At 54.3% G+C, this 24,450-nt stretch overlaps 1 protein-coding gene across 2 annotated transcripts; it reads right to left on the bottom strand.

Moving 5' to 3' along the window:
- Window positions 1-343: 343 nt before the first annotated feature.
- Window positions 344-22,802, bottom strand: GNA11 (G protein subunit alpha 11). 2 transcript variants are annotated; one of them, XM_053580535.1, is made up of 7 exons: window positions 22,335-22,799; window positions 11,590-11,774; window positions 8,322-8,476; window positions 7,096-7,224; window positions 4,394-4,523; window positions 3,841-3,994; window positions 344-3,229 (listed from the first exon to the last, which is right to left on the bottom strand). In XM_053580535.1, exons 1-7 carry the CDS (start codon window positions 22,468-22,470, stop codon window positions 3,039-3,041), a joined length of 1,080 nt encoding a protein of 359 aa, XP_053436510.1. In that variant the 5' UTR covers window positions 22,471-22,799; the 3' UTR covers window positions 344-3,038. The 2 variants fall into 2 exon arrangements, with proteins under 2 accessions (XP_053436510.1, XP_053436502.1); XM_053580527.1 differs by having other exon boundaries at window positions 3,087-3,994; window positions 22,335-22,802.
- Window positions 22,803-24,450: the final 1,648 nt, after the last annotated feature.

A 24,450-nucleotide genomic window follows, 5' to 3' on the forward strand; every position in this document is an offset into this window, starting at 1 on the left:
GAAGCTGGGAGAGGTTTAGCTTCCCATGAACATGCTAGACACCAAGTGGCACGCTGGCCCAGAATCTGGCGTCTCCTCCCTAATCCCATCCCCCTGCCCACACACAAAGTGGCATTTCCCAAGCAGGATGCTCTGGCCAGATTAGCCAATTGAACTTCAAGTTGGGGCCTAACAAGATGACCTCTGAGCAGGGTCTCTAGGGCTCTGTGCCACCATCAGTGGGGGGCAGCAGGTGATGCTCTTGGGGCCTCCAGGGCTCCTGGTGGGGCCAGGCCTCAGCACCTTCCCACCAAACTCCTGCAGCTGGCAACAGGAAATAAACCAAAAGGGAGCCACATGGTTTAGGAACAAAATTTATTCCAATTTAAAACAGAATTCATTTCAGGAGAAAGATATGAAAAATTGATTTCCATCAGGCATCTCTGGATTAAGGGGTCAGGGCCCACAGGCCCCAGGACGCTGGCATCACGCTGGTCTGCACGCCCAGTCCTCCCTCCCTCCCCAGTACAACATGCATGCATTTTAAATGACAAAGGTCTAAAAACAGCTTTTTATAGAATATTCTCTTTTAAATAGGTTAAGGTTTAATTGTCTGAAATCAGGACTGTGTGTAATATACAAGTATCACTGGATCATATCCACCAGGCTGGCCCTACGGGCTGTGGCCACCTCCGGGGACACTGGCACTAGGAGGCCACTCTGTGGGAGCCTGGGGTGCCCAGGGTATGGGCCTTACTCTGGCTGGGGGCTGCTGCCACCTGGATGTGACACAGTCAAGGAGGAGGTCGGCACTCTGAGAAAGCGTTTATGGAGGGGAGATTCACCAAGGAACAGACACCCACACGGGTAGCTGCCCATGGCCCAAGGCCAGTGGGATGTGGGTAAGGGTGACACTGGCACAAGAACTACTGTCTGGGACTCTCCTGGGGCAGCAGCTCCACCCCGAGGCCATGGCACTGCCCTCTGCTCTGGGGGATCAGGCACTCTGGGCTCTGGAATACTTGGCACACCATCCCTGTCCAGAAGGGCTAATACTTTGACCAGCTCAGGCTGCCCCATGCCCGCATGCTGAGCAACTCTACCCTCTGGCCAAGTCCAGTTCCCTTTTTGTGATCTGGACCCCTTTAAAGATGCTGAGACACCTACTCTGTGAGGACTTCAAGGCCCTAAGGGCAGGTCCACTGCCAGCAATGGACACAGTGGCCACCACAGGGGAAGCCCCATCTGCTCCCCCAGGGTGCCATCTGCCTGCCCCACCCTCACTGTAGGGGGTTTACACCATAAACACTGTTCTCAGGTAGACATGTGCACAAAAAGGTTGCCTCTGGGAGGGACAGGAGGAAAGCTAGTGAAGAAGCTAGAGTCCCCATAGCCCCCTCTGCCTCTAGCACGGCCAACACCAGGAATGCCGCTGCCCCACCCTATCAGGCTCCCTCCACTCTAGGGACACCAACAGACACCCTGCAGGGAGGGAGCCCTGAGAGCACAGGGGGCCCAGAACTGCTTATTGGGCTTGGTTCGATTTGTGTGTCGCTTCTACAGTTCACCAGAGGCCCAAAGAAGCAGCAGCCACCCAGAGTCCCAATGTCACAGCGGTTGGGGCAAAGGCATCACTGGCGATCCATTCCTGGCACAATTGTGCAAAAAACCCAAAACCAACAAAACAAAAACACTGTAGTGTTCAGTCTACAACAGATGAGAAGCCACCTCTCCCCCGTCCAAACAGCCCCCCTCGTCCCCTGCCTTCAGTCACCAAGGAGAATGTGTCTTGATGCTCAGAGGGGTCCAGGGGAGTGTGGCTCAGTGCCTGGCCATGGCCAGTCAGGACTGGAGCTGCCCAGGGCCCAGGTGTCAGCCACCGCCTTCCATGTGCTGCTGACCAAAGTGCGAGTGCTGGTATCCCGCATACTGGGCATGGTGGCTCCAGAGCGGGAACAAGTGCTCGGGACAAGGCCACACACGGAACTGCTGGCAGCGTCCCCTCCTTTCTGATTCTCGGGGACAGACCTGAGAATATTCTGTAAAAGTCCCCACCTCATCCTCATTGTTTCCAAATTGTTTTCCAACAATTGTTTCCAACAAAACATAACAGAACAAACACCAATGCCCCCCACCCAAGGGCCTTTCTCTCAGAACCACCCAGGACCCAGCCCTCCCTTTGCAGCCCGGCCAGCTCAGGCTCCTGTGGAACACTCTCCAGCGAGGTGGTGGCTATACAGCCCCTAGGAGCCCCCAGGAGGGCCTAAGCTTGCTAGACTCTGGCCCTGGAAAGGCAACCCGGCAGACCCCAAAGTCCCACAGCCCTAGCACAGGGGACTCTCCCTGGCCCACAATTAACTCGACCTGTGGAGCCTGGCATATTATTTTTTTTTCCACAAGAAAAAAAAAATGGTTAGGCACTTCCCAGGGTGGGCAACCAGAAGCCACCCACCCCCTCTTCTTGGAGTCCAGTGAGCAACAACATGGCATAAGTTGTGAGGATGCAGGATGCACAGGATGTCAATAACTTAAAAAAAGGAAAAGGAAGTCAGTCTCCACGTCTCCACGCCTTTCATGATTAGGAAGAAAAAAAGAGGGGAAAGAGAAAAGGCACCCCAGAGTCCAAGCACAGCCCCGGGGGTGCCTGGCGCCACCAGGGGTCTTGGGGTGGTGGGCCGGTCATGGCTGGTGGGGGCCAGATGAGGTCTGGAGTGGCTGGGAACATGGGGCACACATGTTTCGTCTGTTTCAGTATTTTTTTCTTTTCTTTTTTTTTTTTTTAGAAAAAAGCGAGCCACAAGTCAAGGCCAGAAAAAGGCTGCCTTTACCGCTGACAAAAGGTGAGAAGGTGCACGAAGTGTATAGAGAGAAAGATGTACATCCCCTGATACTGTGAAATAAAAACCAGTTGTTAAAAATATGAACAAAAATCAAAAAAACAAAAAACAAAAAAAACCTCCTCCTGTGGGCAGAGCCCCGGGATCCGAGACGGGGCCGCCCAGGAGGTGCAGCTGCCCACGGCATGCCAAGGTCCATCCCTGCTCACACCCCCTTCTGAGTCACACCAGGTTGTACTCCTTCAGATTGAGCTGCAGGATGGTGTCCTTCACAGCTGCGAAGACAAAGCGGATGTTCTCCGTGTCGGTGGCGCAGGTAAAGTGCGAGTAAATGATCTTGTCGCTGTCAGGGTTCAGGTCCACGAACATCTTCAGGATGAACTCCCGGGCAGCCTGTGCATCCCGTTGTGGCCCTGGGGGAGGGAGGGGTGAGCAAGGCTGGCCTGGATCACACAGGATACCCTATCTTGGATGAGCTGTGCCCCCTCCCCTACCCCAAAGCCACATGACTTGTGATCCCACCTGGCCCCTCTGTCAGCCCAGCGGCCCATCCTACTGGCTCAGCCCCATAGCCCTGCCCGCCCCATGGTATCCGCCAGGGGCTACCACCACCTTCCCCACCCTAGTATGCCCCTCCCCTAATAGCCACCCAACACCTCCCTGGCCCCTTCACCCTCACACTGCAGGCCATGCCCACCATCCTGCACAGGTTCCCAAAAAAGGCACCCCCTAAAGGTGGATGACACCTGAATTCAAAGGCTCAGATGTGAAGGACCGCTGGGCTAGTCATGGATTCAAAAGCAGCACTCAGTGGTGACACCACTAATGCATAACACCCATGCCAGCCAAGGGCCAGGCAACACTCTCCCTAGGCCAAGCCTTAAGATCCAGGGGAGTCCAGTATGTGGAGACTCCAAGGTTTGGTCCTGCCCTCTGGGATGAGGTAGGTAACTGTGAGACAACTGCCCCCGTGCCCTGGTTCTGTGGACCCTCCCATGACCCTCTCCCAGGGAGGAGGCCACACCATCGAACTCAGGGAAGTAGTCCACCAGGTGGGAGTGTAGGATCTTGTCCTCCAACAGGTCCTTCTTGTTGAGGAAGAGGATGACGGAAGAGTTCTGGAACCAAGGGTATGTGATGATGGTCCGGAACAAGGCTTTGCTCTCCTCCATGCGGTTCTGGGAAGGGAAGGAAGGTGGCACTAGAGACATAGCTGCACCCTCGGAGGGCATTGCAATGAGGTATAGACATCCTGCCACTGCACCCCTCCACCCCTTCCCCTGGGCCTCTCCCCTGCATCCTCCATCTTCTACCTGTACCCCTGGCTCCCTCCAACCTGCACACTCCATACCTCCACTATACCCTACAGCCTCTACCCCCTACCCCTGCACCCTACACCTTACACCCCTCCAGTCCTGCACGCTTATACCCTCCACTGCTGCATCTGTCCACCGGGGCTCAGCAGCTAGGGAGGCCCTTGGCCCAGTCCAGCCCCAGCACATTCTTGACACAGGGGCATGACCCTGCAGAGGGAAGACTGATTCCCCAAGTTCACCCTGCCCAGAGGCAGTGCCTACCTCATTGTCTGACTCCACTAGGACTTGGTCATATTCACTGAGGGCCACAAGAAACATGATGGACGTCACATTCTCAAAGCAGTGGATCCACTTCCTCCGCTCAGACCTCTGTCCTCCAACATCTACCATTCTGAAAGGACACAGCACACAGAGGACTCAGCCATGGGGGAACCAACCCACTTCCCTGGCTATACCAAACAAGCCCCTTCCCTGACAAAAAAAAAGGAAACAGCCTCAGGTGCAGAAACAAAAGGGGTGAGTGAAAGGATATAAACTCTCATTCTATCACCCTGTGTAGAGTGCTTTAAAATCATAGCTCACAGCAACCTCAAACTCTTAGGCACAAGAGATCCTCTTGCCTCAGCCTCCTGAATAGCTGAGATTACAGGTGCCTGCCCCAATGCCTGGCTAATTTTTCTATTTTTAGTAGAGACAGGGTCTTGCTCTTACTCAGGCTGGTCTTCAACTCATGAGCTCAAGCAATCCACTCACCTCAGCCTCCCAGAGTGCTAGGATTACAGGCGTGAGCCACGGTGCCCAGCGTGAATTTTCTAAGTGTTCTATGATCAGGGAAGATCCTTTTTTTTTGGCCGGGGCTGGGTTTGAACCCACCACCTCCGGCATATGGGACCGGCGCCCTACTTCTTGAGCCACAGGCGCCGCCCTGGAAGATACTTTTTTTTTTAAAAAAATACAAAGGCAGAAAAGGAGAATGTCCCTCAGGCCTCAGCCATGTAGAAGCAGGGTCCAGAAAGAAACCCACAATTCTTCATCTATAGGACACTAGGGCTGCTTGGGGCATGGCGAGTGGCAGGGATCTACCCAGCCAGGATCTAAAGAGCAGAGTCCAGGAAACACAGGTAGACAGTGAATGTACCAGGGTGACTCTTAAGGGAAAAGAGTGATCAGACCACACCAACAGCTGCAGCCAGTCAGGAAAACCACTGTGCTAACAGCATAGGGACTACGGCCTTTCTGGACCACAAGGCCTCTACCAGGACACCATGGCCACCAACAGGGTGGGCCAGGCTCCTCTTCTCGTGCACTGGGGCAATCATGACACCATTTGATGCCTCCAAGTGGAGTACTGGGCTAAGAGCTCAGCCCTAGGCACTGCCTGCTCTCTCCTGGCTCATGGATGATGAGAGGCAGCTGACAAAGGAACAACTATGGCAGAGCGGTAGGGCCTACAACAAAGCTCTGTACCCCCAGCTGAGCTCAGGGAAGGTACAGGACATTCCCAACAGAGGACACCGAAGGCCCAGGCTAAGGTGGTATCAGCAGGACCCTAAACTATGAGCTGAAGTGTCATCATGCCATACCCCTGTCTTGCAACACCTGGCCTCAGCTGGAACTCTCTGGGGTCACTGACCCCATGAGAATAAAAAAGAAAACTAAACCCAAATTCTCAGAAAATACACCATCACACATATATAGCAAGTACACGCCAACTTCTGATGGTCCAGGGTACCTGCTGGGGCTGGAGGAAGCACCCAGTGACTGGACAGAAACATGGCCACTGAGAGCAAGGGCAGGGCACAGAGTAAAGAAAGTGGCAGCCCAACTCCTCCTTCTCTTCTGTCCTGAGCAGGGAGTGCCCCAGGAGCCTCAGGCAAACCCACAGGCTTTCCCCACTGAGTTTCAGCTAGTACTCCCTAGACACCAACTGAGAGGTGTCAATTCTTCCTCGACCAAGGTCAGTGCCACAGTGAGCCTGTGCTTAAGGAGAAAGTACTCAAAACAGGCACTACCCACACAGGCACCAAATTCAAGTGCGGTGGGTTAGTGGCCCCCAGCCAGAGCCTGAGGTAATTAATGTCCCCAACACTCACATCCACCTGGAACTTGGGAATAGGATCTGATTTGAAAATAATTAGTCAAGATGGCATGAGACTAGACTAGGGACGGTTCTGAATCCAATTAACTGGTGTCCTATTTGGACATGGACAGGTAGATAGGGAGAATACCCATGAAGATGAAGGCTAAGCTCAAGGTGATGTTTCTACAAGGAACATCTAGGCCTGGGACAGACTCTTCCTCACAGTCTCAGGAGGGCCTGCCCTGCCCACACCTTGATCTCAGACTTCTGCCCTCTAGAATTGAGATAACAAATGCCTGCTGTTTAAGCTGCCCAGTCTGTGCTGCTCTCATGGCAGCCCAGGACATGAATGCACTTGGCCTTGGTACTTGGCAGCTCAGGACAAGCCCTGACCCTGCACCTGGAAACTTCACCTGGTGGGTGAGAGCCCACACAAGTGGGGCCATGTTCTAGGGAGCAGCTCTGAAACCACTCCAGCCATGCAACCTGCCAAGCATGGGGCTGACAAGGTCTCCAGGGAAAATTCCTCCATCCTGCAGACCAACCCAGGGACCTAAGCCCAGCAGGTGTGGCATGGGCAGGCCCCAGGTTCTATACCAAAACCACACGGTGCCTCAGCCTCTAGTCCAGAACGCACCCCCTCGGCAGCACCCCTGCTCTGGCCAGGGGCTCCAGCCACCCACCCACCAGATGCCTATCCCTGCCCCCCTCTGCTGTGGCCATGTCCCCTTCCTACATGTGCCCATATCACAGCCACTTACTGACAAATATCTCCTGTCCTGGGTCACCCACTCCCTGAGAACCAATAAGCCTTCTGCTCCCACCCCCACCCATCCCCATATCTAGGGACACAGTGCCCCACCTCACCCTGCTCAGAGCATACCTGAAGATGATGTTCTCCAGGTCGAAAGGGTACTCGATGATGCCCGTGGTGGGCACGCGCACCCGCAGCACGTCCTGCTGGGTGGGCAAGTAGCCTGAGGTGGCAATGCGGTCCACGTCAGTTAGGTAGCTGCAACACAGCAGGCAGGGCTGTCAGGCCAGCCTGCCAGGGAGGGCAGGGGCCTGAGCACAGGGGATAAGACTGGGGATCAGGACAGGGGCTGCCAACCTCTGTCCTGGGCCAGAGAGAGTAGGTTCATTCCCAGGGTCTTGAGGGACAGAAAATGATCAAGAACAAAACAAAACAAAACAAAAACACGCCTGGGCCACGGACTCTAGCTGGTTTGGGGATCTTGTAATAGAGCCACCCAAAAACAGTCCAGAAGGGAAAAAGTGAAAGAGCACAGGGTTCCAAACACAGACATGGCTGGAATTGAGGAGTGACTTCTTTTTGTAGATTATTATTTTAGAATAGTTTTAGATTTACAGACAATTACAAATATAGAAAATTCCCACAGGCACCAGTTTCCCCATTGCTCACACCACACAAGGGTGAGGTACACACCACAATTAATGAAACAGTGATTCAGGCTTCCTCAGTTTCCCCTCATGCTCTCTCCTGCCTTGAGGCCCAACTAGGACCCCATAAGACACTTAGTTATACGTCTCCACAGGCCTCTGGGCTCTGCCACAAACTCCTGGAGGAGTTAACACAAGGAGAATGGGCAGGAGGGGACAGGAAAATAGGCTGGCCTCTGTCCCTCCCATCAGACCAGGAAGGAAAGCAACACACAGCCTTACATAATCATGGCCCTGCCTACCCATTAAAGCATAAGTCACCCCCTTGTCCCAGGCCAGGATATGAAGAGGACCCCATTCACAGGTAGGTGATGTGGCCCTGGTAGACATGCAGTAGACAGGACTGAGACAGGCTGGGGGATGACCATCCCCTTATTCCACCAGCTCTAGAAGACCATATATCTGGCCACCCCTCCCAACCACATGCTGGCTTCCAACCCTGAGGGTGACAAGGAACTCAGGAAGGACCCTGGGAGAGGTGGCAGGGCCAGGTGAACACAGAACCTGGTATTTGCCCTCTCCAGGATTTGCTCAATTCTGCCCTGTCCAGCAAGATGGCCTGCCATGTGCACACAGGGCTGGAGAGGGGTTGCAGGGGCCAGGCTAGGCCTCCAGAAAGGCTGCCCCATTCCTGCTGCCTGCACTTACTACTTGGCAGAGTCTGAGAGCTGGTATTCCCGCCTCCGATCATAGCACTCCTGGATGCCAGGGTCATTCCACAGGGTCTTGATGGCACTGACATACTGATGCTCGAATGTTGTCACCTTTTCCACATCCACCTCCCGGATCAGGAGTGCATTGGCCTGGAAGGGCAGGAGGAGGAAGAAGCCACAAGCTCGCCAAGGCCCTGGCCAGGCAGGGCTATGCCCACACACCCAAAGCCACACCAAGCCCTGGGTCCAGGTTTCAGCCTAACAGCATTTTGCCAACTGCGCAGTCAGAGTCACTGGCTCCAGTTTGGAGTGAACATGTGTCAGAAAGGGCAAAGGCCAGCTCAGCGCCTGTGGCTCAAGTGGCTAAGGCGCCAGCCACATACACCTGAGCTGGTAGGTTCGAATCCAGCGTGGGCCCGCCAAACAATGACGGCTGCAACCAAAAAATAGCTGGGTGTTGTGGCAGGTGCCTGTAGTCCCAGCTACTTGGGAGGCGGAGGCAAGAGAATTGCTTGACCCAGGAATTGGAGGTTGCTGTGAGCTGTGATGCCACGACACTCTACCCAGGGCAACAGCTTGAGGCTTTGTCTCAAAAAAATAAATAAATAAATAAAAATAAAGGGCAAAGGCCGACTGGTAGGGACAATTCTTCCAGACAAGGTCCCCAAAAGCAAAGTCCACCAGTGAAACAGCCCCACAAGAAAAGCCTCTCCTTCTTCTCAAAGGGAAGGAGACAGGGGACTGGAAATAACCACACTCATGAACAAGCGTGCTCCTTAAAGACTAAGTGGGGAAAGACCGAAGAGAGGGAACCTCAGCCCCAACCACAATAACAGAACAGAGGGCAATGGCAGCACCAGGGGTAGGGTGACCATCCCTGCTGTGCAGACACTGGGAGATAGGAAGATGAGTCTCAGTACTGCCAACTAGTAGCCCAGCTGGTAACTAAAATCTACAGTATGTGACTCCAGGGCTTGTTTCCTGTCCAGTGTGACTTTGCTCTTCTGTCCCATGAACACTTAACACGATCAAGTGCAGACACCACACTCAACACTAAGGACAGTGGTACTTGACAGTAAACATGACACTCCCACGTGCAAGAGGCATTCAGACCCTCAAAGAGCTCTGGGCAGTGGGCAGCACCAGACCCCAAGTTTGCAGACAAGGCCAGGACACTGAGACTTAGCTGCCATCTGCCCTGTCACAAAGGAAGAAGGACAAACACCACACACACACACACACACTATTCAGGAGCAGACCCTCTGGGGCAGATAGTAGCTCTATGTACCTGTCCTCAAGGTGCTCAGGCCAACGTGTCCAACCACAGCTTGACTGGTAGACTGGGGAACAAACACACCTGAGTGGAACCCACAAGGGAACAAGGAATGCTTGCCTGGCTCTCCTGGCCTCTTGGGCCACAGAAACCTCAACTGTCTCCTTCTGAGGACTGCTCTTGTCCCAACGCCATCTCCAGCCCACTACTCACCCCTCTCCTCCAATCTGGGCAAGGACAGGCCCCCGGGGTACTTGGACACATGGACATCATTCCCAGAAAATCTCATTGATTAAATACTTCCAGATCAGCTTTACAGGCCACATAGAGTCAGTCTCAACTGCTCAACTGTGCCTTTACAGCCAAACTTGCCACAGGCAATGGGCAACATGTCAACCAATCAAACTTTACTGACAGAAACAGGCTGCAGTTTGCAGGTCCCAGTTCTAGATGTTGATGAGATCTAGGGCCCAAACAGGAACCCAGGGCAGGAAGAGATTGCAGAGGGCGAGCAGCAAGGTGCCAAGCCAAGACCTAGAGGGCAAGAGCCCCACAGAGCCCTCTACATGCAGCCTTATGCCCGGGCCTGGTGGGGACCCTGAAGATCTGGGCTGAAGTAGGACAAGGCCCAAATCAGAGACACATCAGAATCTGGCTGATTGACCTGGAGCCTTAAAGTAAATGGATTAATTTAAACCACAGAGTCCTATGCCAAGTGTTAGCCCAGGCCAAATCTCTGGGGTTGAGTTATAAGACCCTGAAAACAGTTCTACTAAAACTAAACACAGAGATCCTCAGCTGGAAGGACCAAGGGAGGCCACCAGCAGGCATTAGTGGGGGCACGGCTGGTGAGCAGTCCATGGGGTAGATGCTGGGTAACCATCTGGCATCTCTCAGAAGGGCAGATCCCAGCAAGCCCACTCCTAGGGTACAAGTGAGGAAAACGGAAGCACATCTCCACATAAACAGCTATACACAACAGTCACAGCAGTTCTGCTCCTACCAGCCAAAAAGTTAAAATCAACCCCAAGTTCTGCTGACAAGAGAATGGACAATACAACATGGTCCATCCACATGATGGGATATAACTTAACCATGAAAAGGAAAGAGGTTCTGACATAGGCCACAATGATGATGGACCCTGAGGACATCGTGCTCAGTGAAAGAAGCCAGACACAGAACACACAGTGTGAGATTCCGTTTATGGGAAATGTCCAGAACAGCAGATCCACAGAGATGGGACATGAATTCGTGGTTGTCAAGGGCTGGGGGAGGGGATGAGGATGACTGCTGATGGATACTGGGCTTCTTTTGGGATGATGGCATATTCTAGTGACGACTGCTGCACGACTGTGTAAGTATATATAAAAAAAACCGGATTACACAGTTTAAGAATTGCATGGAATAAATTATACATCAATAAAGCTGTTACTGGGCGGCGCCTGTGGCTCAAGGAGTAGGGCGCCAGTCCCATATGCCGGAGGTGGCGGGTTCAAACCTAGCCCTGGCCAAAAGCCACAAAAAAAAATAAAAATAAAAATAAATAAAGCTGTTACTAAAAAAGCAGGAAGGAAAGCACCAACACCATGGGGTCAATGCCATGGAATTCCAACACCATGGAATCCAATGAGGGTCAACGCCAGTGTAGGAAGTGCTGCTGGGCCCACAGAAAGGGCACAGGGTGTTCGATCCCGAGGGTGGGCAGGTGGCTCACCTGGCTGGGCCTCAGCTTAGCCCTTCATAATGAGGGAAACCCACAGCTACAGAAGGGCAGCCCAGAGCTTTGCTGAGCAGTCTGGGGCTTTGCTGAGCAGTGCCCATCACATATGCCATCTGGCACCCAGAAGACAGTGGCTGCTAAAATTTCCACATTCGTGACGGGAATGGGCAGGGGTCAGAGGTAGCCCAGGCAGCCAGGAACCTAAAAACTCCCTCTAGGCCTGAGGCTGCCTGCTCCACCAGGCCCTCAGCCGCGAGCCTAGGGGCTTACCTTGTTCTGCTCATACTTGTACAAGATCTTGAGTGTCTCCATGGCACGTATCATGGCCTGCATGGCAGTGAAGATGTTCTGGTAGACCAGCTTGGTGAAGCCCCGCTTGTCCTCTTCCGAGTAGCCCGAGCCATGGATGATCCGCATCTGCTTGATGAAGGTGCTCTTGCCGCTCTCACCCGTGCCTGGGGGTGGAGGGTGCAGTGAGGGTACAGCAAGAGCCCAGAACCTTCCCAAGACCCCACTGCTCGTGGGTCAGCCACGGAGCACCTCCAGCCACCCCAAGGCTCTGGTAGTCCCCAAGTCTAAAACCAGGATACAGGTATGTTTTTTCAGATGTGCTGGCCCAGCCTTCCTTTGAGATCACCCTGTCTCTGGGAGCCAGCTCAGCTACTGCCTTGGGCCTGGGACACAGCAACAACCCCCCATGACAGACCCAGGACTCTGGATGCCTAGGTCCTGCCCAGAACCTCATGTCCCACTCCTGGGGCCTGATAGCCCAAGATTCTGGTCAATGGAGGCTTTGCTTCTGCCCAACTGGCTGCTCCAACCCCCAGCATGGCTGGAGCCCAAGCCTAGGCACCCCATCTCCACCTGACCCAGCCTACCCAGCTTTAGCCACGTTTCTCTTAAAAGCATCTCACCTCCAAATGTTACCAGCTTCCCACCAGGAAGAAAGGCTAGCCCACCCCTAAAAACAATGTGTGAGACACCCTGAGATGTAGCCTCACTCTGGACTCATCCACAGCAACCTGCCCCCACCCCCTGCCCAGGTCCACACAGGCTGCCTTGGACCCACCAATTCCTCAAACACCCACGTCCACCCCGCACCTGCACATGGAGTCACAGCAGCGCTATTTGTGACAGCCAAAGGAAGAACCAGCCAGAGGCCCTTGAATAGCTGAGGGTCACCCCAAAACAGCCACACTCTCTTGCTGGGCAGTGAGGAAGGATGGAGCACTGATTCATGCACCACCACTGTTCAATGTCCAGGGAAAACAAAAGGGTTCCATCCTGGTGGCTCCATGTTAGAACATTTCTGAGTAACTGCTGTGGTCTGAATGGCTATCCCCCCCGCAAATTCTAATGCCAAAAGCCTAACCTCTAAGGCAGTGGCCTTAGGTGGCAGGCTCTTGGAGAGGTGATAGGTCAGGTCAAAACCTTATGAATGAATCAGTGCCCTCATAAAAAGGCCACAGAGGGCTCCCTGCCCCTTCCACCACACAAGGACACTGTGAGAGGGCACTGTTGAGGAACCAGGAAGCAGCCTTCACCAGACACCAAATCTGCAGCGCCTTAATCTTGGACTTCCGGCCTCCAAAACTGTGAGAAATAAACGCCTGCTGTTTGTGAGCCACCCAGCCTGCCATGTTCTGTAGCAGCAGCCCCAGTTGCCAAAATTTTGAACATGGAAGACAGACTGGTGGTGGTCAGGGTTCAGGGACAGATCTGGGCCTGGCAAAGCTGCCCCACCTTGCCTGAGGTGGCAGATGCAGGCATCCACAGTGATGAGACCGCCCAGAGCCTCACATGCCCCCCATCTCGGGAAGCCTCGCCTAGCTTCAGTCCGCAGGGAGACACCAGTCCATTTCTATCCATGTCCTGCCTCCCCACTGTGCCTCAGGAGCTCGATGAGCTCAGCCTCTCTGGAAGATGTCGTGGTGGGCGCCCACAGCTGTGTGCCTCACTCAGCTCTGCTCTACTGTTAAATAGAAACCACCCCCAGCGGCCCTCCCCTTCCCAAACGCTCTGGGAACTCCGGCTGCAGAAACCCAAATGCCCGGTTTTCAGGAAACACCCAACACATACATAGTGGAGGTCTCCCCTCAAGGAGGACACTACATTGTCTCCACCATGGGGTGTGATGCTCCCCATCTATCTGTACGCTACCTGCCCCGTATGCCTGCATCCCCAACTCCTATACAGGCCTAACACACAGAAAACACTGCACAGACACTTCCTGAACCCGATGCTGGCCCCCTCTTGAGCCCTGCATTCCCCATGTCCACCAGGCTGGACTTGCCATCTTGTCACCAGTCTTGGCTCCTCTAAGCCCTGGGCAGCTGGGAGAAGGAGGTCCCCGCACAACCACGAACAAGGTGGCTGGCCCCTGCATCCACTGTGCACACTGCAGGGCCTGGCAGGGTCCAGGGTAACACAGTATGGCTGGGCTGGAGCCATAGGATGCAAACCCTTGGCAGGCTCAGGATGTCACCACTGGGAGGGCCCCAGTCTGTACGCTGCTCCTGCTAATAGACTAACTCCCAGACAAGGGAAATGGAAGCCCTGGCTGAGAATGAGAAAACCACTGTCCCATCTCAGCCAGTTAGCTAAGAAAGCCCAACTGGGAGGAATTCCAGCTATACCCTAGAAAACATCCCCCAAATGTGGGCAAGGTAAAGGAAAGGAAAGGTGGCTCATGTCCCATGAGGGACAAGACTGGAAGGCACGAATAAGCAGGGCTTGCTTGACACCTTGACAGATTCAAGGTGTCTGTGTACTTGGAGGCAGAGTGAGGACAAGATCCAGGATCAGAATTTGAGTTTGGGGTCCAGAAGCCCTGGGTTCCAAGCTGTGTCTTGGCTGCAGTGCCTGTGACTATGAGATGTGGGAGGCCCAGGAGCACACCCTGGCGGCCGGCCAAAGCCACTTGGCCCCACCCTCGGGACTCTGCTGATCAAACCTCAGCAAAGTGAGAAGGTGGGCCGGGAGGCTACATGCATGCACATGTGTGTGACCTCAGCTCCTGGAAACACAGCCTGGAGACAATGCTGACCACAAGCTGTGCAGACAGGCAGCCCTCCTGCAGCTGAGGACAAAAGGTGTGAGGCCCATGCCTGGTCCAGCTTCACGCATGGCCTGGCACCAATCCTGCTTTGTTCTCAGAACCCCAGGAGGTAAAAACCACTACAGCACCTGTTTGGTAAGAAAACAGGCACAGAGAGGTCAAGGAGTCCTCATGAGGTCACACAGGCACTAACTGCTAAGGCTGAACAGAGGCTGGTTTCACAGCCTCTTCTGCCAGCCCAGGACTCCCATCTCCCCCACACAGCGAAGTGAGCAGATTATAGGCAGTTGGGAGAAACGCTTCTCAACCAGCTTCAGCCCCAAGAGAGGACATGCACCCGGGGGCACCCAACTACTGAGGCACAAGAAAGAGGTCTGAAACTCACTGCCCCAAAACACACTGCTCTGTGGGGGTCATGAAAGCCAGGGCAGGGATAAAATGGCCTCTGGACTCAATATCATAATCTTATCTCCGAGCCAGTGGCAAAGTCTGCTGCGGGAGCTGGTACCTGTCCTCAGGTGCCTCAAAGGTACAGGCACTAACTGCCTCTCTGTCACCACAAGCCTGCACTGCCTTGTCATATAGTAGGTCTCTATACAGACTGACTCCAAGGTAGGAATGGCATCCTCACAGGATTAGGTTGGTATCATTCATTTGACACTTTTTTTTTTTTTTTTTGAGACAGAACCTCAAGCTGTCACCCTGGGTAGAGTGCTGTGACATCACAGCTCATAGCAACCTCCAACTCCTGGGCTCAAGCGATTCTCCTGCCTCCGCCTCCCAAGTAGCTGGGATTACAGGCGCCTGCCACAATGCCCAGCTGTTTTTTGTTGCAGCCATCGTTGTTTAGCGAGCCTGGGCTGGATTTGAACCCATCAGCTCAGGTGTATTTGGCTGGTGCCTTAGCACTTGAGCCATAGGCGCTGAGCCGACACGTTTTTTTTTTTTTTTTTTTATAAAGACATAGTCTCACTATGTTGCCTTGGTGGCACAGCTCACAACAACCTGAAACTCTTGGGCTTAAGCGATTGTCTTGCGTCAGTCTCCCAAGTAGCTGGGACTATAGGTGCCTGCCACAATACCTGGCAATTTTTTGTTGTAGTTGTCATTGTTGTTTTTAGCAGGCCTGGGCCAGGTTCAAACCCACCAGCCCCGCTGACTATGGCTAGTGCCCTAAACACTGAGCTATGGACACCGAGCCCATATGACACATTTGTCAAGCCCTTGTCCCCACATGCTGGAGTCTTACCATAGCCCTTCCTGAAGTGAAACCCCCTGAGAGCTGGGGAGACCTGGTGTGAGTCCCCATCCCTGCCCAACCCTGTGGTCTAACCCAGGCAAATAGGTGTCCGCTTGAGGGACCGTGATGGGCCTGCCTGTCCAGCTCAATGACTATTGCCCACTAGGTTGGGATAACATGGCCTATAGGGAGGATGAGCCTGGGCACCCAGATCCGCCTCTCTTTTAAACGTCTGCCACCCCAGGGGCCTCCAACAAGGGTTCTGCCAGTTGCCCTTCACCCCAACTTCCAAAACCAAGGGCCCAAGCAAACTGGCGCAGAGAGAAGGGCTGTTTCCACAAGTCCACTCATCCTACAGCGTTTATCCAGCACCCATGGGCACAAGCACCACACTAGGCCCGGAGGATCAGAAAAATGGACAGAACAGCCAGCTCTCTGCAGGCTGAGCCCTGGAGACCCCACAGAACAGGGAAGTCCCACTCAGGGGCAAAGGGGACTTCCGCCTGCCAACGTAGTCTCTGCTAAAGATGACAACAAAGGCCTGGCAGGGCCATATGCTTTCACATCTGTCTCACACACACCCCATGACCGTTGCCACAATCCTAAAACATCATAGTCGATTCCGTTTGACAGAAAACTACAGCTTGGGAGGCAGATAGTGTACAGGACATCACCTCTGGAGCCAGTGGCAGACACCTGGCTTCCCTCCTTGCCAGCCTGGTGCCTTCTGAGCCTTGGAGTCCCCATAAAGAAACCCAGGGTTGGGCGGCGCCTGTGGCTCAGTCGGTAAGGCGCCGGCCCCATATACCGAGGGTGGCGGGTTCAAACCCAGCCCCGGCTGAACTGCAACCAAAAAATAGCCGGGCATCATGGTGGGCGCCTGTAGTCCCAGCTACTCGGGAAGCTGAGGCAAGAGAATCGCTTAAGCCCAGGAGTTGGAGGTTGCTGTGAGCTGTGTGAGGCCACGGCACTCTACTGAGGGCCATAAAGTGAGACTCTGTCTCTACAAAAAAAAAAAAAAAAAAGAAATCCAGGATTGCCCAGGCAGCTTTTCAGGGAGAAGGTGTACATGCAAAGCAGCCAGCAGGAAGAGCAACAGCCGGACAAAGCAACTTCCTTTGCTTACCAGGCACCTACTCCATGCTGAGCACTGCACTGTCCTCATCTCATTCGGTCAGTTGACAACCCTATGGGCGGAGAGGCATCACTCCCATTCAACAGCGTTGGAGAGACAGAACCACCTGCCCACAGTCTCACTCCAAAGCACATCCACCATGCTCTATGCTGGCTGGCATAGCTAGCCCAGTTAATAGGAGAAGCCACCATCCCAGAGGGCCCCACTTGCCCACAGAAACAGAGCCCTCCTGAACAGTGAGCCCTCACACTCACTAGGGAACTTGTGGGGTGTCACAGAACACCAGGTTACTCCCCTTCACTTTCCTGGGTGGCCTGACTTCAACTAGCCAATGACAGTCACTCCACAAGCATCTCTAAGGCCTGCAGGGCTCAGAGCCTTGTGCAGTAGGGAAGGAGACAGAGGACACAAAGCTGACTGATGGCCACAAGAGGGATAGGGGGCTCATGAGAGAGTCAGTGGTCCTCAACTGGGGTGGCTCTGCCTCCAAAGGACACTGGCAGTGTTTGAGGGCATCTTTGGTTGTCACACTGGAGGGTTTCCCTGGCATGAGGTGGGTAGAGGCAGGGACACTGCTCAGTACCCTGTAGTGCCCAGGATGCGCCCCTGAACCCCACCTCAAACATCCAGGGCACCAACCCTGATTGAGGTGCCCCACCAAGCCAAGCCCAGATCCCAGGAAGGGGCTCCCTGGGAACAGGTTCTCAGGGAGCACCTACTGTGCACCAAGCATGCACTGGGTGCTATGAAAACAACAAAAAGGACATCACTGGAGGTGCTCACATGGGGATGTGGGCCTACAGAGGACAGGTACGGCAGCTGCGGGAAGGGCAGGGAGGCCTCCAGGGAGGAGAGGCAGCCTTGGAGGACAGGCGCCACACGTTAGCAAGCTGTCATCCCACTGTGTGGACATGATCTATGTTCAACTAGGTGTCTACCAGATAATGATCCTATGATCCTATGCGCAGGCTGCCCAGAGCCCTCACCATCCAACCAGTCTTGGATCCTGGTCACCCTGGCTGGCAGCCCACCGAGGCTCACTGCCCTCAATTCACAGGCTAACTACAGAGTTGGGAAACAAGAGCCTGCAGGGGACCCAGAAGAGGACGAGTTCCCTGATTCTGCCCACCTCACCTGGCTGCACGGAAGGGATTAGCAAACCTAAAAGCCAGGCTCCCAACTTCATCAAGATTTGTCTGACTTAGCCACATGCTGCTCCAAGCTCCCATTGCTGGACATCCTGCCAAGTCTTTCTCACAGAAGGAGAAGGGCTATACCACAAAAATCAGAAAGTGAAACCTTCTGTGGTTAAATATTGCAGGGGAAGCCCTTCCCGGCCACACCACTGTGCCAGCAGGGCTGGGCAGGATGAAACCTCTGAGGACCTCAGAGCTCATGGAGATGCAGCCCCGATGACAAACCTGACTGTGGCAGGAAGGGAAAGCTGACTGCACTCACTGAGGTTCTCAGTTCATCCCAGCACAAACTGGGAATAAGCTCAAGTGCTGGGCCCTGAAGGCACCAGGATCTGTGGACATGTGCCCCAGCATTCTCCTGGGACAGAAAAATTGAGGGCACGGTCAGGTCTGAGAACAACTCTGCACTCCTGCCGACAGATGTCTGCATCATTTCTAGGGACTATGCCCTAAGAAAGCAGACTCTTCCAGCAAAAAACATTAATAATAATTAATTAAGTGTAAACACTAAGGATGTATAAACAAATCCTAGGCTGAGCCTCTACGTCTCCCCAGCCCAATTCCAGCTCAGGGAATCAAGGTTGGATGAGGCCATCCAAGGACGCTTCCTGCTCCCACAGTCTTCTGGGACACGGCACGGCCACCCTGCCAGGCGCCAGAGGCCACGCTCCACGCCTCCTGACACTGGGAGGCGCGCCCAGCCCTTCCCGTGGGGCCACCACACCCCACGCCGGATCCCAGCGTGTCACTGCCCTGTGAGGCCAGCACAGGCCGGACAGGAAGCCTCCGGAACCAACCACCCTGCTGCTTTATTTAGAAAGCCCAGAGCTACTCCAGCTCAGTCTTGCTAGCAGCCTCAGTCTCCAGCAACAAGCATTCCCGGGGAAGCCCTAGAGTTTTTAGCCATAAACCTGCCCTAAGGAACAGATAAGGGCCGCCTCAGTGGATTGCTACTGAGACAGAAACAGGACAACCCAGAGCTGCACTGTGAGAGATAGCTCCAAGAGCTCCTAGCTGGGCCTACAGCCTCGATGGGCTCAGAGTCCTCCTGGGAGAGCTCCGGAGGCCCAGGGAAGACCCCAGGAAGGTGGCAGCAATGTGCCCAGCACAGAGGCTGGAACAGTACACGCACTAAACACATAGTACATGCTCTTCACTCCCAGTCCTGACAGCTGTCACTACCATCGACAGAAAGGAGAAGCCTGAAATAATATAGTGACTAAAACTGAATATACGTATACATAATCACGTATACCTTGAGTACTGAATTCTCACACATGGCTTTGGCTGTCTAAACAAAAATATCCACTCTATAAACCACTCAAGAAATTTCAGACAAAGTAATTTACAATGATTATCCACCAGCTTTGCAGCAAGCATCTTACGGTGTATGGGACCATGTGGCAAGGGTTCTCAAATGGGGCAGCTTGACTTCGGGAGATACTGAGCAATATCTGGGGACATTTATGGTTGTTACACTGTAGAGGGGGTGCTGCTGGCCTGGAGTGAAGGTCAAAGATGCTGCTCAACACCCAGCAGTGCCCAGGACGCCCCACCCCAGAGAACGAGAGCAAACTTTCACAGAGAGGGGCAAAAGCAGCACAGGAGCCAGGGGATCACATCCAGCTCAAGCACCTCCTCAGACCACTCCCTGCACCCCTCATGAGGGTCACTAAAAATGCCCACCGGGCACAGAGGACAGATGTGACCAAGCAGAAAAGACATTTTTCCAGAACATGCTCCGCCTGATCCCCAAGCCTGAAGCAAAGATGGCAGAATCACCCACAGAAATGAGACCCTCCCATGCCCCAGATGCCCAGGGGGCAGCAGCAGAGCCCACCTCACAACTTTGCACAGGAGCTATGGGGGAATCAGAGGGTTGGAGCCCTCACTGCTAAAAGGCAGAGAAGGAAACAGTTCCAGAGAAGACCACACCCCAGCTCAGCTGGCCCACCTGCACAGGGAATGCTGTGGGCTCCACTCAGAGGTACCCAAATATATCATCCCCTGCAGCCCAGCTGTGGCTTCCCTGGCCAGAAATCTCAGTCCCGCCCTCAATTTGCTTCCTGCAAAAGGGGGAGACAACTGCATACTCAGGCTGGCTTACTGGACAAGTGGAATGAGGGCAGAGGTCCTCTTCCCTGCATCCTGGAACCCCAGCCCCTGGACCTCAGGTTGTCAAAGTCCTCCCAGTAAAGTGTCTTCCAGTGCTCAGATGGGAAGTTTTCTGAGGGTCTACTGCAGGGGTCCTCAAACTACGACCAGTGGGCCACATGCGGCAGTGTGATTGTATTTGTTCCCGTTTTGTTTTTTTACTTCAAAATAAGATATGTGCACTGTGCATAGAAATTTGTTCATAGTTTCTTTTTTAAATTGTAGTCCGGCCCTCCAATGGTCTGAGGGACACTGAACTAGTCCCCTGTTTAAAAAGTTTGAGGACCCCTGGTCTACTGTATTGCATTCCCACAGGGTCTCCTGACTCCCAATGCCTCAGTGACCAAAGTCATCTCTTCTGTGAAGCCCTCTCAACCCCAGGGCAGGTCCCTGCTCCTCTGCATGGCATTTATACCTGTCCTCCTTGGGTCCTATAGGCCTTCACCTTGGACCTGCCCATGCCTTGAACCTAACAACAACCTCCCAAGACAAGTGTACAATCCCCACTCTATAAGCTGAGGGAGAGATTTCTAGGGTCACACAGTGGGGAAAGGGTGGGACTGTGCAGACACAAGTGCTATCACCACCATGGTCAATACCACTTTGTCACAGGTGGGCAGCAGATAAAGCGTTGCTCCAAGCCATGGCAGCAGACGTAGGAGCCCATCCCTGTGTCCTTGAACCCAGTGTCACTCTCAAGTCTGAAGTGTAGGCACAGAAGTCTAGGAAAGGTGGTAGAGGGGTCAGGAGGTCACAGAGTCACAGGGCAACGCCATCTGGTAATTTCCTTATGACACCAACCCAAAATAAAGTCTACTACCCTCTGCAAAAGTCAGCCAGTGCCACTCTGTCCTCCAAATGCCACCAGTTGGGGCCCACTGCAAGTTTCCTTTGAACTTTAAGGTTACTGTTCTGCCGAACTGTCTTTCCTGGAAAGACAGCCCACTTTAGAGCCTTTTATTAAATCAGAACATGAGTTTGAAATAAAAATGCCTCAGGAGTCATTTCCGGCACCTCTCTAACCCAGAGTATGGAGGGCCACAGGAGGGTCACAAGCCAAAGAGACACCACACTTGCTTCCTGCCAGGACCTGCCACTTCTCAAGGACCAACTAAGACTGCCTCCTCCTCAGACACACTCCCCCTGGAACAGACCCTTCGTGCCTCCAGGCCGCTCCACCTCACATCCCACCTTGCCCTGGTCTAGGAGCTAACCCAGGAGCTCAGGAAGGGAGGGGAGGGGCAGAGCCAGAGCTGCTGTTTTGTAAACGACTGCAGGGGCCCTTATTTGGGGTGACAACATTCTGCCAAACAGCTCCCGGCAACAGGTATGCCTTGGAAAGACGGAGGCTCACATAAGAACCTGCTCCAGGAGAGGGAGGAGGAGCCCAGAGGCAAGCGGCTGCTCCCAAGCAGGTCTAGACCCTGGCTCCCAACAGACACTAAGGAGCTGGAGAAGACTGACGAGTCAGCCAACTCAAACAACTCAAAAAGGCTCCCTCCGGCGTCAACCCCATGTGGGCCTCAGGAGAGGAAAGACGTCCTCTCCCCACAGGGTGTCCATCCCAGAGAGAGGGAAGAAGTGGGAAGGGCCCTGAGGGAACAGGGGTGGGAAGGGGGACAGAAGAATCTTTGGTAGGGAACAGCCCCTGAATGGAGGGAATAAAGCTAACTACCCCTGCCAGAAAGAGTCAAGGCAAGACCCTGGAAGGCGAGGGGTGACTGTCTCATGGATTACTGTACAAAGGTCTGCCCTGAAAAGATGCTGGGGACAGAGAAGAAACACTTGGCGGGGTAAGGTCAGAGGGCCAGCCCCTGTGCGGGGAGGGGACCATCTCACCAGCAGGGGCAGAGAGAAGATTCTGAAGGGTCCTGTGGTCCAGACAATAGAAATCAGCGGCTGACCCCAGACGAATCTCAGGACTCAACCTGGGCAGTGTAAGTAGGTGTTGACCCCGGGGACAGTGACAGCCCAGGCAGGGGCTGGCTCAGCAGTGCCCTAGGGTTCAACCTGAATAGCACAGACAGGGGTTGACTCTGCAGGACCACGACCCTGGCACCACAGGCAAGGACTGATCCTGGAAGGTTCTCAGGGCCGACATGGGCAGCGCGGAAAGAAACTGACCCCGCAGGGCCCCGGGGCCGGACCCAGGCAGCACAGACAGGAGCTGACCCCTCAGAACCCAGGGGCCCGCGCAGGGACGCGCCGCCAGGCCCGGCCAGCCACACTCACCGAGCAGCAGCAGTTTAAGCTCGCGCCGGGCGTCGCGCTTGTCCCGCCGCAGCTGCTTCTCGATCTCGGCGTTGATCCGCTTGGATTCCTTCACCTCATCGCTCAGGCAACACGCCATCATGGACTCCAGAGTCATCGTCCCGGCCGCGGCTGCCCGCCGGCCGCCCCCGCCCGCCGCCGCCGCCGCCGCCCCCCGGCCCGACCCTGGCCGGAGCCGCCTCGGCTACCGCCCGCCTCGGCCCTCCGCCCTCGGCCCCGGGCCGGCGCGCCCCGCCTCGCCGCCGTCTGCGGGCCGCCGGGTTCCCGCTAGTGCCGCGCCAGCCGCGGACTCCCGGCCCGCCGCTTTCAGCCCGCGCTGCCACCGCTGCCACCAACCGCAGCCGCCGCGACCGAGCGACAGCGACGGACAACCGAGCCTAACTGGGATCGCGGGCCGGGACGGGCAGGCGGCGCAACCAATACACTGAGCCTGTGGCCCGGTGCGCCCACCGCGTGGGCAGGACTAGCGGTCTGGGAGGGGCGTCTGCGCGCGCGGGAGGGGCGGGGCGGAGGCGCCGGCGGGTTTGGTTGCGCCGACTTGGGAAGGGGGACGCGCAGCCGGGAGCCGGGGCGGGGCCGCCCGGGATTGTGGGAATGTGGCGGACTCCGCCGGCTCCACTCAGCTTCTCTGGGCTCCGCTCGGGCCAGCTCGGGCCCGCTCGGGCTGGCTCGGGAGTGAGAGGCGTGCAGCTGCGCGGCGGTGCCGGCTCTCACAGTCTTCGGATTCGCAGGAAGCCGCCGCTTCCCCCAGGAAGCGCCGTGACATTGCCTCTCTGGAAACCAGCCTTCACTCACTCGTTGTTAATGGGATGCCTATTGCGTATCAGGCATTAATTATACGCGACACAGCAAAAGCATTAATAGAGCTCTTGCTATATACCAGGCATGGGTCAAGCATTAATGAAACTCCTACTATATGCCAGACATGGACGAAGCATTAATAGAGTACCTGCTACATGGTAGACAGGACACAAGTATTAATGTAGTATCTGCTATATACCAGGCATGGGTCAAGCATTAATAAAACTTCAACTGTATGCCAGACTTGGACAAGGCATTAAGGAAGCACCTGCTACATGCCAGACAGGGAACACGTATTAATGCATACCTGCTATATACCAGACACAGCAAAAACATGAATGAAGTACCTTTCATATACCAGGCACGGACCAAGCATTAATGCAGCTCCTATTATATGCCAGACATGAACCAGACATTAATGGAATGCCTGCTATATACCAGACAGGGCACAAGTATTAATGCACTGCTGCTGCTATATACAGACATGGACCAGGCATTAATTCAGCACCTACTGAATATAGGTGTATATACCATACAGGACACAAGTTTGTTTTTTTCTCTTGCAGTAGAGTGGGGGTAGAAACAAGGTCTTTATTTCTCACCCAGGCTGGAATACAGCAGTATCATCATAGTTCACGGTAGCCTCAAACTCCTGGGTTCAAGTGATCCTCCCCCCAGTTTACCAAGTAGCTAAGACTACAGGTGTACACCAGTGTGCCTGCTAATATCTTTTAATTATTTTTTTTAGAGACGGGGTCTTGCTACATTGCCCAGGCTAGTCTTGAACTCCTGGCCTCAAACCATCCTTCTGCTTGAGTCTCCCAAATTCCTGGGACTACTGCAATAAGCCACTGCACCCAGCCCAGGGCACAAATATTAATACAGTGCCTGCTGGGCAGCGCCTCTGGCTCAATGAGTAGGGCGCCAGCCCCATATACCGAGGGTGGCAGGTTCAAACCCGGCCCTGGCCAAACTACAATAACAAAAAAATAGCCAGGTGCTGTGACGGGAGCCTGTAGTCCCAGCTACTCAGGAGGCTGAGGCAAGAGAATCGCCTAAGCCCAGGAGTTTGAGGTTGCTGTGAGCTGTGATGCCACAGCACTCTACCGAGGGTGATAAAGCGAGACTCTTGTCTCTAAAAAAATAAATAAATACAGTGCCTACCGTATGTCAAATATGACGAAAGTAAGTATTAATGGAGTTCTTGCTATGTACCAGGCACTGACTAGGCATTAATGCAACGTCTGCTACCCATAGTATATGGCAGGTATGGACC

This window comes from Nycticebus coucang, chromosome 2, assembly GCF_027406575.1.
Source record: "Nycticebus coucang isolate mNycCou1 chromosome 2, mNycCou1.pri, whole genome shotgun sequence".
Classification (NCBI taxonomy): Eukaryota; Metazoa; Chordata; class Mammalia; order Primates; family Lorisidae; genus Nycticebus; species Nycticebus coucang.